We start from the raw sequence: 15,257 nt of genomic DNA, 5'->3' as shown, positions 1-15,257 counted from the left end.
ACTTCAGTGTCTTGCAGTTTCAGTGTAACACATGGATTGGAAAGCATTTTAAAGCCAAGAATGTGACTGTTTTCTCCTTCCTTTTGCCTCCCCCTCTACAGTTTTTACTCCTACAAAAGCTTTGAGAATGCTGTGGCCCCCAATGTGGCACTTGCACCTCCAGCCCAACAGAAAATTGTCAGCAACCCCCCCTGTGCCACCGTAGTGTCCCGGAGCAGTGAGCCCCTCAGCAGCACTGCCCAGCCACGGAAAAGGAAAACTGCTGCAGAGAACACAGCTGTCCCAGAAGCAGCAGCCACTGTTGCAGCCACAGTTACTGCCACTGAAGAGGATAAGGAATCAGAAGCTGAAATTGAAGTAGAAACCAGGGAAGAATGTAAGTGACAGTTATATCTGCCTTTCTTTTCTTTTATTTGTACTGGATTTTCCTCAGTTTTCCACAGCTGCCCTCACACCCATGGACAAACACTGTGTGACATGAATCCCAGAGTCACAATTCAGACAAATGGTAGGTTGGTCCCTCCAGTCAGTCAGGTTTGCAGCACATCTCAGGCATCAATGTATAAACCAAGTCTTTTCTTTCTTCCATTTTTGCCATTGAGTATTATCTCCCCTGTACAAAAGAGCCTCAGCATATTTCGAGTTACATTTGCTTTAGACATTTTTTAATTAGTTTTCAATGTTTCTGTTTTTCAGTCACCTCCTCCTTGTCCTCGCTCTCCTCCCCATCCTTTACTTCATCCAGCTCTGCAAAGGACATGAGCTCTCCCGGGATGCAGGCCCCAGCCCCCGTCAGCAGTTCATATGAGGTTGCAACACACTCTGACTCTCACAGCAGTGGGTTGGAAGCTGAGCTGGAGCACCTAAGGCAGGCCCTGGACAGTGGCCTGGATACAAAAGAAGCCAAAGAAAAATTCCTCCATGAAGTTGTTAAAATGAGAGTGAAGCAGGAAGAGAAGCTCAATGCTGCCTTGCAAGCCAAACGCAGTCTGCATCAGGTAATGGTGAACACCAGCTTTTCCTTGACACTGCCTGCTAATTCTCTTCCAGGTAGAAACCATTTGGTTGTCTCATGTGAAAAAGAATTGCCTCATTTTTCCCAAATAGCAACAGCCTTTCCTGGGGTGCTCTTTGTAAATTCAGCTGTGAAACCAAAGCTTACAGGAACCATTCCTACATTTTTAAGCTTGCCACCTGTTTTTGCCTTGGGGTGTAAATCCATGGTTACCAAAATCAACATCTTTTTATTACTGAAAAAAATCTTCTGGTCCAGCATAGTTTATTTTGTTTTCATTTCACTGAACTAGAATAATTTCTGTCCTTATGGAGCCTTTATTTGTATTTTTAAAAGATTTATAAAAATCCTGCTGTTGCCCAGCTGAGGGGAGGGTATTCCTGGGATACAGAGACACGGACTGGAGCTCTGGTGAAGAGATGAACCACAGATCTTTGTTAAACTTCCCAGTAGCCACCTTCACTCAACCTTTCTTGCTTTATTCAGTGAAGAAACACCTTATTTCTGGAAATCCTTGATGCTTGGGTCATGTCAAAGGAAGGGTGGTCAGACAAAAAGAGCTGCAGAGAGGTACTGGCCCGTGGCCAATCTCAGTGGCTGAGCAGAATAAGCAGAACGGGAAGGGGGGGACTTTTTTATTTGAGCTGGGGCAAAAGTGCTACACAGAAGTGGAAAACAGAGGCAATGTAGAGGTTTGTGTGTCCTCTGAATATTGTGTGTGGAGCTGTAACCAAACTGGAAATGTCATCCATTAGGTGCAGCTGGGGTCACAGCTGGGAAATTTCTAGTTTGTTCCATCTAGAAAAAACCCAAATGCCCAAAAGCCCATTAGCAGATTCAAGTGTTCGATGAGCAGGCAGGAGGAGGTGAGAGAGAGATGGTATCAAGTGTGTAGATGTGATCACAAGTAGGGAGGCTGAGAGCTGGCTGCTCATCTGAACTGCTTGTTCGTTGCCACCTTGAGCCAGTCACTTCATTGCCTTGTGTTTCAGTAAATCGATGTTTTATTTCATGTATTTGGAAGTAAATATTTATAAGTAACATACATTTAAAGTAAATTTTGAAACATCTAAGCTAAATACACAATGTGTATTTAAAGAGGGAATTACATGAGAAAGCTGATGAAAGAGCCTTGAGTGTTGGGGCATTAAATCCAGCAACATCTCAGAGGGAGAGGGAATAGTCTCTGCTCGTGGCTGTCCATGGGGCTCCAGCGCCAGACAGACTGAGCAGGGCTGGGCTAACAATGGCCTGGCTGGGAAGTGAGATTGTCAAAAGAGTGAATTTCCCATGACCCGACTGCAGTATTACTTAACAGAAACACATTGCTGTGAGGGTTTGACTCTTGACAGAGGAAATGCTGCTTCTGGGGGAAAAAAAAATAAAAATAGACCTGTAGTTTCCAATTTAACCATTTAGGAGACAGACCTGTAGTGAGCCACATTTTTGAGCTTATGATGAACGTTTCTTTCTAACAACAGCTTTTTAAAAACAGAGGGGTTTCTTCTGTTGTACCTTGAGGTTTCTTATCATTATCACTTAAATTAATGGCTCTCTCTTGATTTGAGATTTCAGGGTCCTCTTAAGAACCTGGAGAGTGGGAGGGGCTGTTCCCAGAGCAGAGCATGGTTCCAATTTAGCTTAAGATTTTAGCCTGGAGTTTTCCAGATGTTGTGACAGAGCAGTCCGTTGGCTGGTTGCTATGAGACCTGGGGCTACACATCAATTACCTATAGCAAAACAAAACTGCCTAGAGGTAGAAAGAAGATGCACAATTTGTTTTTTCTCATACTTGCTGTAGGTGGATTTTTGGGCGACTTGCTAAAATGGAACTGCTTTCTGATGCCTTCAGCAGGAAGTGTCTTGCTGAGCTCTGCTCTGCACAAAGGGTATTCACAAATGCATCGATCATAACCCCGTGTGTCTTCAGTGTCTGCAGCTAAAGCCCAGGCATTGGGTTGTTTGAAACTTCCAGCTAGTGTGGAGCACATTGCTCGTAGCTCTCTCCAACTGCAGTTCATCTTTATTCAGTCACAGATGGTCACAGCTATTTTGCTTGACAAAGCAAAATGTGGCTCTAGCATATAGCTTTTAATTATCCAAGAACTGAGGGTATCTTGAGAGTGACATCTCCTGTAGATTTAAGGGGGAAAAGCTTGTACAAAGTTCAGAATGAGGTTCAAACAGGAGTCTTCTCAGTCATAAGCAGCAGAAGGTGGGAATTCATTCTGGATTGCTTCCTTTACAGCTCTGTTTCCTGGCACTAATTTAGTCTCTGCCCCTCAGTCCTCACAGGTTTAACTGCTTTTGTATTCCAGGAGCTGGAGTTCCTAAGAGTGGCTAAGAAAGAGAAGCTGAGAGAAGCAACAGAGGCCAAGCGCAACTTGAGGAAAGAGATTGAACGTCTGAGAGCTGAGAACGAGAAGAAGATGAAGGAAGCCAACGAGTCCCGGGTGCGGCTGAAGCGGGAGCTGGAGCAGGCCAGGCAGGTCCGGGTGTGTGACAAGGGCTGTGAAGCCGGGCGGCTCCGCGCCAAGTACTCAGCACAGGTAGGACCTGAACACTAAAGCTGTAACAGCAGCTCAGCTGGTGATCTGGCACATTTTAGAGTTGGTTCAAGTGTGTCTGTCCTCTAATGCCAGGGGCCTTGATCAGTGTAATCGGGTACAAGTGCAGCTCCCATCTGGATAGTGTCTGTGCCCTCATTGTGTCCCGTGACAGCCCAGTCGTCATACAAGGTGTAACCAGCCAGCCCAGGGGCAGCCCCTCAGTTCTGCCTAGGACTTGGCACATTTGTCAGTTGAAACTCACCATTACAGAGAACTAAAATAATACGTAATTTCAGTTCCACCAATAGTCTGTTGGCACAGCCAGGGCACAGAGGTCCATTTCAGTGCTGTAGATAGTTGGCAGAGCTACTTTCTCTGATAGTATTTTCCCTTGAAGATCAGCCTAGACCTACAGGAACTATTTAAAACAAGGGAGGAAACCAAGGCCCATCAACAAGCAAACTGCAGTGCTGGGAAGGAGTGATGTTTACAGCTAGAAAGCACAAGAAGAGCAAACTGTCAGGTCTAAGAAAAGCCTCCCAGTTTGATCTCAGTGGAAGTTCTAGGAATGCAGGAACATGTTGTTACAAGCAACATGAATGCTTTAAGCTTTTGACCTAAAACTCCCTCCCCGCCCTCTCCAGATTCTCTTGTAACAGAAGATTTTGAAGTTTATTTAAACCACCCAGAGCCAAGTGAACCAAGAGCTCGGGCTGCAGATCCTGAAGTCCCCTTGTTGTGTCTTGGTGTTGCAGGGTATGTGGAATGCAAGGCCATCCACTTTTCAGGCCCCAGCCATGGCCCAGGATAGCAGGCTGAGCTGAGGGCAGCATCACAGCCTCCTGGAGTTCTGTGAGAAACAGCCCTGAAGAGGCAGCCATTGCATGCCCTGCCTCCCCCCTCCTCCAATAAAACAATCCCAGTTGCCCAGTAATGCCTTTCCTATAAAAGGGCACAGTCCCACACCCATCATTAACCCTCTCTTTATAGCGAGGGGCTCCAAAACTGCCCCTTTCCTTAACTCCTCTCCCTGCTGTAGCTGCTGCCCCTGTAGTTTTGCTCCAACCTACTCCCACCTAAACATTCCTCTGCCAAACCAACTGTCCCCATCCCTTGTTCCCAAGCTGAAAGCCTGGCAAGGGTCAGCAAGCATTAGAGAGAGGAGGTCTTTGAAAATGAGGCACACTTGCCTACATCTAAACTCCTACAGCAGAGATACCATCACTTACTTGCAAATGCCACGTCAGTGTCACATGGTTGTAGGATTAACTTGTATGTTGTAACATGCCTGAATTAATGTGACAGGGAGCTCCTCTAGACCACATCAACTGTGCTGCCAGCACACGTGTTGCTAACCACACACATGCTGCATGAGTGCCTTGTTAGCCCTAAAGCAGGAGCTGCAGGTCCTGGGTGTGGTGACTTTAAAGGGGGGGGAAGGAAAAGAAGGAGAAGGAGCAGAGATCCTTCTAACCCCAGGCTCTCAATAACGGGAAGGGGAGTGGTCCACTTGTGCCACCATGAGACATGTCTAACCAGGAGACCAGAAGCAGGAAATGATGTGGGCTTCCTCTCTATCATCACAGGATGTCTCACTGATAAGAGGTGTCCAGACTAAACATAACCAGACTGGGAGCTGCTGGGCGGCACCAGCCCTTGACTTCACTTGAGGGGGAAACAGCAGAAGAGCAAGTGCAGCTAAAAGTAACTGAGGTTTCCTAATACAAAAGGCTAAAAAAATCACCTCAAAAAGTATTCAAATAGCTGAATATTCTGCAGGTTTGTACCTCCTAAGGACACTAACAGCACATCTACAGTATTTAGTGCTGGGCAAAATACCACAGGCCATGAATGTTTCAGGGTCTGGAATAGCTGATTTAGCAGCTGCCACCTCCAAGATTCCTGCATGGCACTCAATGGAAGAATACCTTCTATAACTTCAAAGTCTGAATTTTTACAAGACATCAGTATGATTTAAGTCATGTTAGAAACCTTAAAGCTTTTATACAACCTTTTATCTTTAATTTGGAGTGCTCACAGGAAGTTTGTCACTTCTGTTGTGTTTGTCACCTCTTATTATTTTTGAGGAAACCACAATTCTCTAGACAGGCCTAGTCTGAGAGAAATAGCACCAGGCAAACCAGGGAGAAAGTGAAAGAACAAATTCAGGCGTATAAATGTCTTTGTGTAAGCTTAAAGTCTTAGAGTCTTAAGACCTCTTGAATAGCAATGTGGTTTATGCCTTTTTTTCTTACCTTGATATGGGATGCAAATACAGATGGGCTGTGGGGGTTGCCTTCATTTTAGCCCAAAACATCCTTTTCTTTTGTTAAACAGCAACCCTTGGTAACTGCTAACCTTACCTGTTTGTGGCTTAAATTGCATATTTCAAACTGGTGTAGTTTTTCTATTGCTTAAATTACTCCAGCCTGTGCAAACTGAGCTTGTAGGTTACTTTGCTGAATGGGTGCCTGCGTAAGGAACTAGTATTGGTGTGAGGAGCCAGGCACCAGCGCTCTGTCACACCAAGGCATGCTTAACCCTTCTGGTTTTTGCCCTCCTTTCTGGGACTTAAGCTACCAGAAGTATTTAAGGATTTCAAAGCTAATTAGTTTGTGCAATGCACTTGCATAACTGTACAGCAGTGTGAAGGAAGAAAAAAGAAAATGTAATTCCTTCTTCACCTCTGGTCATCCTAGGACTGGAAGTACAATATTTTATTACTCTTCTTTGTGCTAAGGTGCTGGTCTGTGTTAAAGGCAATGAAGTCACAAGAGAACTGAAATTCTAAAATACTGTTCCTTAATTTGCTTTTCTCTAGATTGAGGACCTACAGGTTAAGCTTCAGCACGCAGAAGCTGACAGGGAGCAGCTCCGAGCTGACCTGATGCATGAAAGGGAGGCTCGAGAACACTTGGAAAAAGTAGTCAAGGAACTTCAGGAACAGCTGTGGCCTAAATCCAGCAGTCAGCCCAGCAGCGACACCACAACAAGCCCCATGGAGAACTGACCCAGCCCCCTCAGCTGACACCCCAAGGGCAGATGTGCACAGTAAGGGAGGAGTGTGGGGACGTGTGTAAGTGCATGTGTGAGTAGTTGTGTCCTGGCACACAGATCTATCCATATGGATTCTTACTAGGGGGAAGGCAAATGTTACTCTTTATAACAGAAGCACTGAATTACGCCTCTTTTTTTTTTTTTTCTCCAATCCATATAGCACAACATCTTACTGTGCCTCTAAAACACAAAGTGTTTATAAACAAAATACTTTTAAGTCCACAGCAAATTTTCTACTGGCAAACTCCAAGCAAGCAGCATCGTCCAACTAAATCAGAGTGAAAGGCAAGCATGGCCGTGTTTGTATGTTGCCCTCCTGCCTGTTGGAACATTTTGGGATTTAAAAACAAACTTTTCTTATAAGCTATTTAAAATAATTCATGACACAGACTTGGTATTAAAAAATTAACAAGATTTTTATAATGAACCTTTAAAAGCAAGACAAAAAAAAACAACCTGAGATGCACAATTTTTAATTACTTGGTTCTAGGCTTTGGGATTCTTACCGTGGAAGCCCTCTGGTGATGATGCCATTTCATTAGCAGTTTTCCAGCCATCCAAGAAGCCATCACAGTTCTAATCCCGTCACGTGGGTGTAAGAGAATTTCAGAGTGCTTTTCCAAGTTGATTTTTCCTTAGAATTATCTTCATTTCCTATCCTGAACACAAGAAGAAAGGAAGATGCAGGATGGACAAGGGATTGAGGGGGTGGGAGGAGAAGGTGGATGCTTTAGAATGAGAAACCAGCCTTACAGCCTCCAGTGTCTGCAAATCATGCCATCAAAAATTTTTCTAAGGACATCTTCATTAATTGATGTGTTCAAAAGACTCACTTCATCTAAGAGCACTTCAGATTTAGAAAAAGAAGGAAATAAAGGAAGGAAATGGATGATCTGTTCAGTTGGTTGAGAAACAAAGCAGAAGACATTTGCCTTTTGAAGTCATTCTGAAATCTTTACTTCATCTTTCAGTTTCCTGGAAGACTCGTCTTCATTGCACCATCTTACCATAAATTCAGTATTTACCTGCTTTTATTTTGAACTGTCAGGATTTCTGTGCCCAAGGAGAGTGCAACTTCACATCATCAAATACTACAGAAATGAAATACATTCTTGCTGCTGTGAATAAGCCTACATCTTTTTTTTAAAAAGAAACTCTTTTTTGTTTAGAAAAAAAAAAAAAAAAAAGAAATTAATGTTGGGATCCAAGCCACAGCCCCGGAATAAGAAGGCAGCAGAACTGCAGCCTGCCCTCACTGTCTTGTTGCTGGTGTTGGTGTTGATTTTTGTTTTTTTTAAAACCTGCACTTTGTCAGAACCTCACTCTGCATTTTGTTCCATGTTTCTAAGTTTACAAGTTGAGCATTCTAGGTTCCACCCTCCCTAACAGATGTGAAAGTCGCAGACTCAATTTCCCACCACGTGACACCTTGCATCATCATTTACATTTATGCAAAGGAGGATTCAGCAGTTACAGGGTGCTACCAAATATGAATTCACCAAACCTGTGAGTTTCAGACCTGTTTTGCCTGGCTGTGTGTCTGTCTGGAGCTGGGAAGCAGCAGAGGCGCTCAGGAAGTGCTTAAAAAATACAGTTGGTGCTTTACTGAACAAGAGAAGAGTCATTTTCACCCATAAACACTCACCTCTGACACACTCAAGCTTATCAGCATGAAGTGAAAATTTGACCTGGGGCTGCAGATGTGCCTTCCAGCTCATTTTTCTTCTCAGCAGCTTGTATATCCAATGCTGACACATTGTTACCTTAAAGAAGAAAAAGAAAAAAAAAAAATTAAAAAAGAAACCCCCCTGCATCATCATACATAGAAGTTATTCTCAACAAAGAACCATATTTCCAGTAACCTTTGTTTGCTTTTGGACATTCATGCAAACTATGTAACCTGAAAAATCACTTCCCAGTAGACAGAAAGCGGCTTCCAATCCTAAAATCACAGTATATTGACTTACAGTACAGTAGAGATTTCTTTTTTTTTTTTTTTAAACAAGAGCTGTTTGCTTGAAACCATTATAATAACCATTATAATAACTGTGAGCATTAACAAAGAAGTTCATATATATGTTTTAGGTACAAAAAAAAAAAAGAAGAAATATGAAAGGAGTAGAATTCCTGGGACAATGTAAAACTGTTGGGAGCAAGAAGCAGTTCTACCAAGTAAATCACATGAACCTGTCCGTTTGCACAGGGGTTTGCCCTGTGAGTTTGGGATGCTGGAGACTGAGTCTAGGTGCAGATCTCCTCCTCTAAAGTGCAATGCAAAAGGAATTTTGATTATGCTTAAGCAGGTTTTTTTGTTGTTTTGTTTTTTTTTTTAAATGTGGTTTTGTTTTTTTGCTTCTCTGTATGTTTGTTTTTTTTCTCTGCGATTATTAAATCATATGCATGGAATTAAAATCTCTGCCATACGTATATTCATTAATGGGCATTATTACTGTCTTATGTAAAGGGTTTATTTTGTTACGCAGTATGCATAAAAATGTTCTCAGCCTTATGATTTCCAGATCTGTATTATTCACTTATTTCTTCAAGGGAAACGAAATTATTTTAGCTTTAGTTGATCATTGTGCATTTCTAGTCTCCTGTGAGAAATTACACATAGAACAAATGTGTTCCCACCCCATGGGCAGCTTCTTTGAAGCCTTACTTTTTAAAGTGTTTTGTTTTTTTTAAGTTGGGTTTTTCCCTCTGATCTTGGATTGTGTCTCTCCCCTTAAGACTCAACAAAAACTGGCAGTGTCCAGCTCTGGATTTTCACAGGAAAAGTGCCCCACTCACCTGCAGCATCAGACAGTTTCTCTTCCTTGTGCATCCAGGGAAGTGGACGGACTCTCTGGGCAGTTTCTTCTGGCCATGTGATGCTTTTATCCTCCAGAATTATTGAAACCTGCATTTTTTTCTTCAAAGGTAAAAAAAAAACCACACACAAAAAAACCCCAGTAAGTAATCAAAAGCAGGTTGGATGGGGCTTTATGCATTTTATGCAGCCTGGTGTAGTGGGAGGTGTCCCTGCTTACAGCAGGGAGGTTGGAACCTGATGATCTCTAAGGTCCCTTCCAACCTGCACCACTCTATGACTCTATGGTCGTGTCAAACAAGCAGCATCACCTGGGCTTCTCACGCAAAGGGACAGGAGCTGCAGGGACAGAGTCTCCCAGATGAAGCTGTGACTGGCCCTGCAGCTGGTCATTTTATCAAGAGCAGTGCAAGATCCATGACCTTGAAATGTTTAAGACTCAATGGTATTTGATCCTTGGGAGTGAAAACATCCTGGCAAAAATATTTCAATAAATTATGGTTTTAAATAATTCATATTAAATGAATTGTAAGAAGACTGAGAACAAATGTTCTACACCAGCAGTTAATCAACTAGAGAGGTTTACAGGATAGGAGTGCATCTTAAATACTTTTATCTTTCCTAAATACATTTTAACAACAAAGTCTTAATTATTTCTGCAGAAGATACAATTTTTTTTTTCTAATTCAGAATTCCTGTGCATGTAATTTATTGTACAATTGTCAGAAGACGGCCACAGAGACACTAATTCTGGGAAAGGACTGTCAAAACAGTGGCAATCTTCAGAGAAAAAAGTCTCTCTAGTGAAGGTGCTTGAGGTGAGGGAGTTCTGTGTGTAATTTCTGTGTCTGCAACACTTGGTAAAACAATTGTCAGCCTGTTCAGATGGAATTGCATTTGTTTTGACTTCTTGTTGAGTCCCTGCTGCATTCCATGAGCACTCCAGCCTGGGAGTGCAGGAATTGTACAGTCGCATCTTCCCATTTCATCTGCTCTTTAGTTTCCTTGGAGAAGTTCAAAGGGAGAAGAGGTGTTTCATACAGGCTGTTGACTCTCCCTGTACTTAAAAATATATTACTTGTATATTCAGTTTAATTACTCATTTTTTCTATTACTGAAAGAAGACTTAACGAAGGGAAAAAAACCAACAGCAATAACATTCATATCTATGGAGCAGCTAACTAGTATACATAATATTCTGCTTTTCAAACAGAAATAGCCAATGTAAAAAAAAAAAAAAAAGTTAAAAGTAAATTCAACCTGTAAATACTTTTTTTCATTTTACACTGTTGTATTATAAGTGTATATGGTGTTTACTTTTTCAAAACTCTTTCTTACCTGGTAGTTGTCTTGTTTTATGAGTTGTGTTTTTAACTAAGAAGAACCTTTGCTGTCTGTTAGGAAAAAAAACAAAACAAAATCTTTTTGCAAGTTTTCCATGTGGGTTAACCTCTTCATCATATGCATTTTATTTGTCCTTATTTTCACTGTAAAATATTTTATTACCAAAAGGTTGATTTTCTTCCCATTCTGCCCTCTCATCAGTCCATGTGTTTTAGAGAGAAGGTTTTTTTGTTGGTTGGGTTTTGTTTTTGTTTTTTAAATCAAAAGAACTCACAGAAATGACATTTTTTCAATTGAAGAAAAACAAATCTTTACATTTATAATAGCCAATAGCATTTCAGCACATTTTTGTTATCCTGGTCTCTCCTATGCTGCTGCTAATGACAATATTATGACTTACTCTACTATTCTAGAACTATTTTTATGTAAGTAATGTATGCTTTCTTGTTTATAAATGCCTGATTTAAAAAAAAATAAGAAAAAAGCTTGGCATATTTATCTATTTCGCTGTGTACCTTGATAGTCCTTTTCCACCCCCTTTTCCACATCCCTTCCCCCTTGAAGCAGATAATATTGTAAAATAAAGGACTTTATGAGATTATGTATGAAAATAGCTATGCTTATATACCACAGTGACTGAATGTACAGTGTATAGACGCATTACCTAAAATAAAATTGTTTGTCCAGAAAAAACCACACAGCTCTAGTACGTTTTGAGTGTTCTGTGCTTGCAGCCGTGGCCTAACAGGGCAGGCAGGGGCACCATCCTCTGTGACACCTCAGCCTCTTCCTTTCCAGTTAAATACACGAACTTACAGAACCGCCACACACCTGCCTGGCACTGCCACTTCCCTCAGGCTGCACAGCTACAGGTAGCTAACAGCAGTCACAGCTCATGCCACCCTCCGAGGGACATTGTTATAAGGTGCATCACCCCTTTCAGCTTCTGAGCCTATTTCCAGTTTTGAGCTCATGTAACTTGCCCACATATTACTCCTCAGAGACCCTAATGACAACAAAAGCCATTTTGTCTATAGTAGAAGTAGCATTAAATTCCCTTAGCTGTGGGAGGGAAGCTCAGATTTCCTGCCATGTTTTTTGGCATAACAACACCCAAACCAAACTCTGCCTTTCCACCCGAGATGTGCTGAGGGTCATCAACAACCTGAGGCTGGGAGTTAAACCGGCACCACCTTTCACACTGTTTCCCAGCCTGGTAACAAGATTCTCTGAGGCATCTTTTCAACCCACAAACATTTGGGGTCTGCACCTGACAACCCTGCAAAGAGAAAGGAATTTAACTGGAACCACTTTTTGGGGAAACGCTAACAACAAAGTGTAATTTCTTTTGAACAGGGAGAATGGCAGGCATATAAAAGTTTGTACTAGGTCGAATTAAAGAAATACAAGAGGGGAAAAATGCAAAAAGCAGAAGATGGAAACATATGTTAAAGTAATTCTCTCATGGTTTTCTGAGAAATGGCTGCAGATTTTCCACAGCTCTGGTACATTTCTTAACATGCCCTTGTAAAACAGTGGAAAAGCCAGAGAATGACTGAACAGTTTAAAAAAATATATATATCTCTGCTTCATATTTATGACTCATTGCAGCCTTGCTTTCTAAGGGCTGGGTTATTTCCTGTTTCTGCCACCTGGATGTGAGCAGTGGGCAGAACCAGGCTGAGCTGCTGAGGACGGTGACATTTGTTACCTGTCCCTGGCCAGTCCCACTGGTACAAAGCTGGAGCAGTTCTCTTCCAACTCATCCCAGAAAATCACTCGGCTGTTGACTTCTCCCCCCCCACAAATGAGCACAGAGACAAAAAGCTGCAAGCTAAAGCTTTCTCCCTCATGAGAAGCTCTTGGATAAACCTCAGCATATGCCACATTCCATGCAGACAGTTGGGAGCAATGCCCCTCTTGGTGTGATACAGCTGTCCGTAAGGGCATGCAATTACTGTACATTCTGAATGTATTTTCTTTAATGTGGACAAACTGCAGCAAAACATTTTGGTTTAGCCACCATCAGTGGAATTCTGTCATTTAGGAACACCAGGAAAAAAACCCACCTGCCACTCTGGGCATCCAGCAAGGGAAGCTTTGAGTATGTGCAGCACCTCAGGGAAGCTCCTGCAGGGAAGCTGAGGCTTCAGCATGAACACAGCAGCCCATTCCACAGCCCAAACCCAGTGATCTTGCCCAGCACAATAAAAATATCTTGAGATCTACTGATACTCTGAGTTCAGCTAAAGCTGGCAAGGGACACACAATCCTGACTCACAGGACTTGGTATGCTCAAGTACCCCTCCAGTTCAACTTAATTTCACAAAGTAGAAATAGTTAAAAAGTCCAACAGAGGCTCCAGCCCCTTTGCTCAATTCTTCACAAACACTTAGTGAGCAACAGTCCCTAACCCAAAGAGTTTTAATTTAAACAGGAACAACAGAGAATGAGGGTAAAGAAAAAACTCAAAGTGAGATGAACTGACCCAAGCTCAAACTGGCTGCTGGAGATCAGAAACTATTTCCTGAATCCTGAAGTAAAATGTCCTCATGTCTTATTCAATAGCTTGTTTTACTCAGAAGCCAGGGAAAAAACAACAACAAAAACCAACCAAACCCCAACACACACACCAAACTGCTCATTCAGGTGGTAACACACAGAGTAAATGAAAATGCTGCACGGGGCACACCTGAAGGACACAGCTACAAAATAGCAACATTAGGATTGAACAAGAGGCTCAGCCTGCACGTCAGTAATTTCCATGTTACTGGCAGCAGCAACACTTGTTTATACCCAAGGAAGGAAAAGGAAAACTCAGCACACCCGTGGCAGAGGAGAGATCTGACGGACATTTGGTAGAAAAGATGAGGGCCCTTGTTACTGCCCCTGGTATCCACACCATGCTTTTTATGTGCTCCCACACTCATTTGCTGAGAAGATATTAAAGAAATACATCTTGGCACATCTGCAAGGAAGGGATAAAACTTGCAGAAGATGATAGGAACCAGGGAAGCAGTAAAAACCCAGGAGTGTCAGAGTTAATGATGATATGTGAGTAATCCAGTTATAAAGGCCCTGTCAGTAGGAAGAGAGCACAAATATAATAAAACACAGCTGTGTGACGTACACTCCAGTGGAATTTTTATTAGCTGGCTTATGTACATTTTAAGTATACCTGACTGCAATGCAAATTCCCACACACTTTTATTTGGGAGGGAAAAAAGTTTCCATAGATCCCTGCACTGAGCTGATTTGGTTGCATTGTTCTGTACGGTATCCATGGGTTTCCTGGCTCATCCGTTTGGATTTACTTTTGTATTTGTTTTCTGCTGAGTCAGCTCCTTAATCTGGAACCCTGAGAATTTCATGCTTTTAAGTACTTCCCCAGAGCCTATCCTGGTCCAGCTATCCTAGTCCTCTGCCCTTCCACCACTTACCCAAATTACTACTCTTGTATCTCCTGTAAGTATGAACTGTAAGACAAAAAACCCTCAGGAGAAGAGGAACCTACACAGGTCCAAGGACATGAGGTTTTACTGCTTAAAATTAGGTCAGATTTGTTCCAAAATCTGCTCCATTCTGTAAACACAGTAAAGATTATAAGCTTAAGCCATAATCATTATCTTTGGAGGCAAGCTTACAAGTAAATTTATAAACTCAGTTTGCCTATATGATGCTTTGAGTTCATGAAACATGAGTGGCTGTGTGTGCTACCGCAGGACTCAGTTCCCAGACCTGTCACACTAGATGCTCCTGAGCTACAGGAACTCTTTACTGGCCAGTAGTCAAAAAAAGTCATCAAACTTCCATCTTCGCATGGCCAAGGAATAAAAACAGGTACTACACAATGCTTTAACAAAGCTGTTGGCCACAAAGCCCACAGATGAAACTGATTTGACCAGTACAAACTGATTCTATTTTGTAGTATCCCAAGGGACAAATCTCCCTGTTGCTGTCTACATGGATCTACATTCTTATTTATTCATATACCAGATAGGAAGCACCCACCAAACATCTCCACAGCTGTTCTGCTGGCCTTTGCAATGCTGCTTACAGGCCCAGTCAGGGAAAGTATCATTTCACGGATGTTAAGCACTCCCACATCTAGCTCCTGGATTTCAGCATTGCTTTGGAAAATAAGTAACCAGTTAGATGTACAAAGTCAAATTTATTTACTTGCCTTTCCAACCCATAAGGTAAGTGAAGTAAGAAGCAGATAAACTACTGAAACAGAACACCAAACCCCACAGCAACATGCTAGACATCCTTGCATATTAAACCCCCACCCGAAGCCCCAGCAGGCACTGCCCCTGCCTTGCCCAGGGACTCGCTGGCTTTGGGCAGGTCTGAGCACAAGGTGACAGGCAGGCAGCATCTGCACTGCAGAAAGGTCCACACAGGCACCATTTCTAGGCAGTAGAGCTTTACTAGTGCTGCCTCTGAAGTATAAAATTATTGTACCTTTGCTCATGCCATC

At 42.4% G+C, this 15,257-nt stretch overlaps 1 protein-coding gene across 1 annotated transcript in view; it reads left to right on the top strand.

The window, feature by feature from the left end:
• The window catches only part of SKI (SKI proto-oncogene), a 107,011-nt gene extending 95,541 nt beyond the window's left edge, over positions 1–11,470 (top strand). Inside the window, exons 4-7 of the mRNA XM_051637302.1 lie at positions 102–376; positions 697–998; positions 3,334–3,564; positions 6,386–11,470. Coding sequence (XP_051493262.1) covers positions 102–376; positions 697–998; positions 3,334–3,564; positions 6,386–6,574 — 997 coding nt within the window. The 3' untranslated portion in view covers positions 6,575–11,470. The remainder of the gene's footprint in view (positions 1–101; positions 377–696; positions 999–3,333; positions 3,565–6,385) is intronic.
• The last annotated feature ends 3,787 nt before the right edge of the window (positions 11,471–15,257 follow it).

Source organism: Apus apus, chromosome 20 (assembly GCF_020740795.1).
Source record: "Apus apus isolate bApuApu2 chromosome 20, bApuApu2.pri.cur, whole genome shotgun sequence".
NCBI lineage: Eukaryota > Metazoa > Chordata > Aves > Apodiformes > Apodidae > Apus > Apus apus.
Note: the sequence above shows the minus strand (reverse complement) of the source record. Positions and strands in the feature narration are given on the sequence as shown.